Source organism: Austrofundulus limnaeus, unplaced genomic scaffold, assembly GCF_001266775.1.
Source record: "Austrofundulus limnaeus strain Quisiro unplaced genomic scaffold, Austrofundulus_limnaeus-1.0 Scaffold257, whole genome shotgun sequence".
NCBI lineage: Eukaryota > Metazoa > Chordata > Actinopteri > Cyprinodontiformes > Rivulidae > Austrofundulus > Austrofundulus limnaeus.
In genome coordinates this window covers 563,120-565,305 of record NW_013952659.1, presented here as the reverse complement: position 1 = coordinate 565,305, position 2,186 = coordinate 563,120, and the positions used below count along the sequence as shown (strand labels likewise).

The 2,186-nt window shown below is 44.0% G+C and overlaps 1 protein-coding gene across 1 annotated transcript in view; it reads right to left on the bottom strand.

Moving 5' to 3' along the window:
- Positions 1-2,186, bottom strand: part of mccc1 (methylcrotonyl-CoA carboxylase subunit) — a gene marked incomplete at its 3' end in the record, with an annotated part of 23,081 nt that overhangs the window by 6,895 nt on the left and 14,000 nt on the right. The window contains 4 exon segments of the mRNA XM_014020563.1: positions 321-407; positions 502-718; positions 813-922; positions 1,050-1,226. Of these exon segments, the coding sequence (XP_013876017.1) occupies positions 321-407; positions 502-718; positions 813-922; positions 1,050-1,226 (591 nt within the window).

Below are 2,186 nucleotides of genomic sequence, written 5' to 3'. Positions count from 1 at the left end.
TGTGTGTGTGTGTGTGTGTGTGTGTGTGTGTGTGTGTTAGGGCATGTTTTTGCTACATGGTGGGAACCATTTTCCAGAAAAAGGCAGCCTCGTGGGGACCAAAGTGCGGTCCCCACAGGTACGGATGCTAATTTTGGGTGCGGGGTTTGGTTTAGGTTAGTTTTAGGGTCAGGTACATGTGAGGTTATTTTTAGGGTAAATGGTCAGTGTTAGGCTATAAAGTTACAAGAAAATGAATGGAAGTCAATCCACGGTCCCCACAGGGATATAAAAACGAACCTGTGTGTGTGTGTATGCATGTATGTGTGTGTGAGAATTACTCTTGTCTCCCAGCTGTAACGTCATATTTCTGTTAAACCTGATGTTATTCCTCCACCCACTGCAGGAACCAAACGGAGTGAAAGGATCTGAGAATAAAGAACAAACCAGCATCAATCACACTTTTCAGCCATCTTCACATCAGTGGTACTGCGGCCCCCCCTCCTCCTCCAGGGCACGGACCTGTGGAGGTCTGCGTGAACTCCTGCGTGTGTTTCCTCTCCTGCAGCACCAGGCCCAGGGCGGCCTGGCAGATGGTGGCCCCACACGGCGCTCGCGGAGCGGGGAAGAGGTCGGCGTAGTGCTGCGGGATGAAACTGGTGCTCACRTTTCCAGCTTCGAACTGCGGGTGGCTCGAGAGGCTCAGCAGGAAGTCGATGTTGGTGCTGAGACCCACGATCTGACGACGGGACAGAGAGGAACGTTAGCGCTAAAAACAGGATTTTTCTTTTTCTASAATGAAAATACGTAAAGCGTACACACGGGTTTCTTACGTTATACTGCCGTAAACAATAGCGCAGTTTCTTTAAGGCAGCAGATCGGTCCTCCCCCCACACCACCAGCTTAGCGATCATTGGATCGTAGTGGGCTGAAACCTCATCCSCTGTGTTCAAATAGAGCCATCACACTTCCTGTTTTATCACCATTCTCATCTTATTTTACATTAATTTTACGTSATGTTGGAAAATGTGTTAAATGCTCAGAATGTTTGAGGAGGATTTGTTCCCCACCCTCTCTGACTCCAGTCTCTATGCGTGTGTGCTGGTCAGCTGCAGGCGTGGACAGGTGCAGCAGAGGCCCCGCCTCTGGAAGGAAGTCATTGTTTGGGTCCTCAGCGTAGATACGAGCCTCAAAAGAGTGGCCCTTCAGGGTTATGGCATCCTGGAGGAGGGGCAGAGGCTCGCCTGCTGCYACCTGGTGGAGAGTTTGATCAAATACTTTTGGTTTAACTTTTACAAGAAATTTACGCAAGGCACGACAGCGATTTAGGGCCACTTTGCAGATGTAAAGATAAAAAAAGGAGCAAAATCAAAAAATCGCTGAAATTTTCAAGAAAAAACAAGGAAGTTCTCTGAGCTCCAAGTCATAAATTTGCAAGAAAAAACTAAGATTTATTTCATAAATTTGAGAAACCAAACAGGAAATTCTATTATGTAGAAAAGTCAAAGAGAATTTCCTTGTTTTTTTCCCTAAAAAATTCTGAAATTCGGCAAAGATTTACTCCTCCCTTTTTTTCATCTGCAAAGTGGCCCTAAATAGGGGTGGGCAATGTACMGAATATACTCGATGAATCCCAAGTTTTTCAATGTACGATGGTTAAAATGACTTTATCGTAACAATCGAGTACAAATTATCAGGCAAAACATAAGCTGCGTCCCTGCAAGTTTTGCTTTTCCGACATACTTGAATGCATCACCAGCCCCCTCCCCTCTGCACACAKAGGGAGGAGCGTGCGTGCGTAGGAAAAACATGGCGGCAGTGGGAGATTCGGCATGTGAATCAAACAAGACAACTCAGATTAACTAGTTCTGAAGAGAAATATTGGATTAATAATCTGACAGTGGTTTGGATTTCATGAAAAGGACGTTGAACAAAAATGCAGTAATTTGCAAAACGTGCAGTTCARTTTTATCATCACTGTTTATACTTTTGTTTTTGTATTTTAAAGCCATCACATGTTTTGATTTTACATTTTTTATGTTAGAAGCACAAGAGCACCTTTTTAAGTTGTAATAGTTTATTTTTCCCTTTTGCTTGATGTACATTTTTGCTGCTATGGTCTGTTTATTTTTGAGTTTATTAAAGGCACAGTGTGTAGGATTTGTTGTTTTCAGCGACATCTAGTGGTTGAGTGCTTGAATCATCCT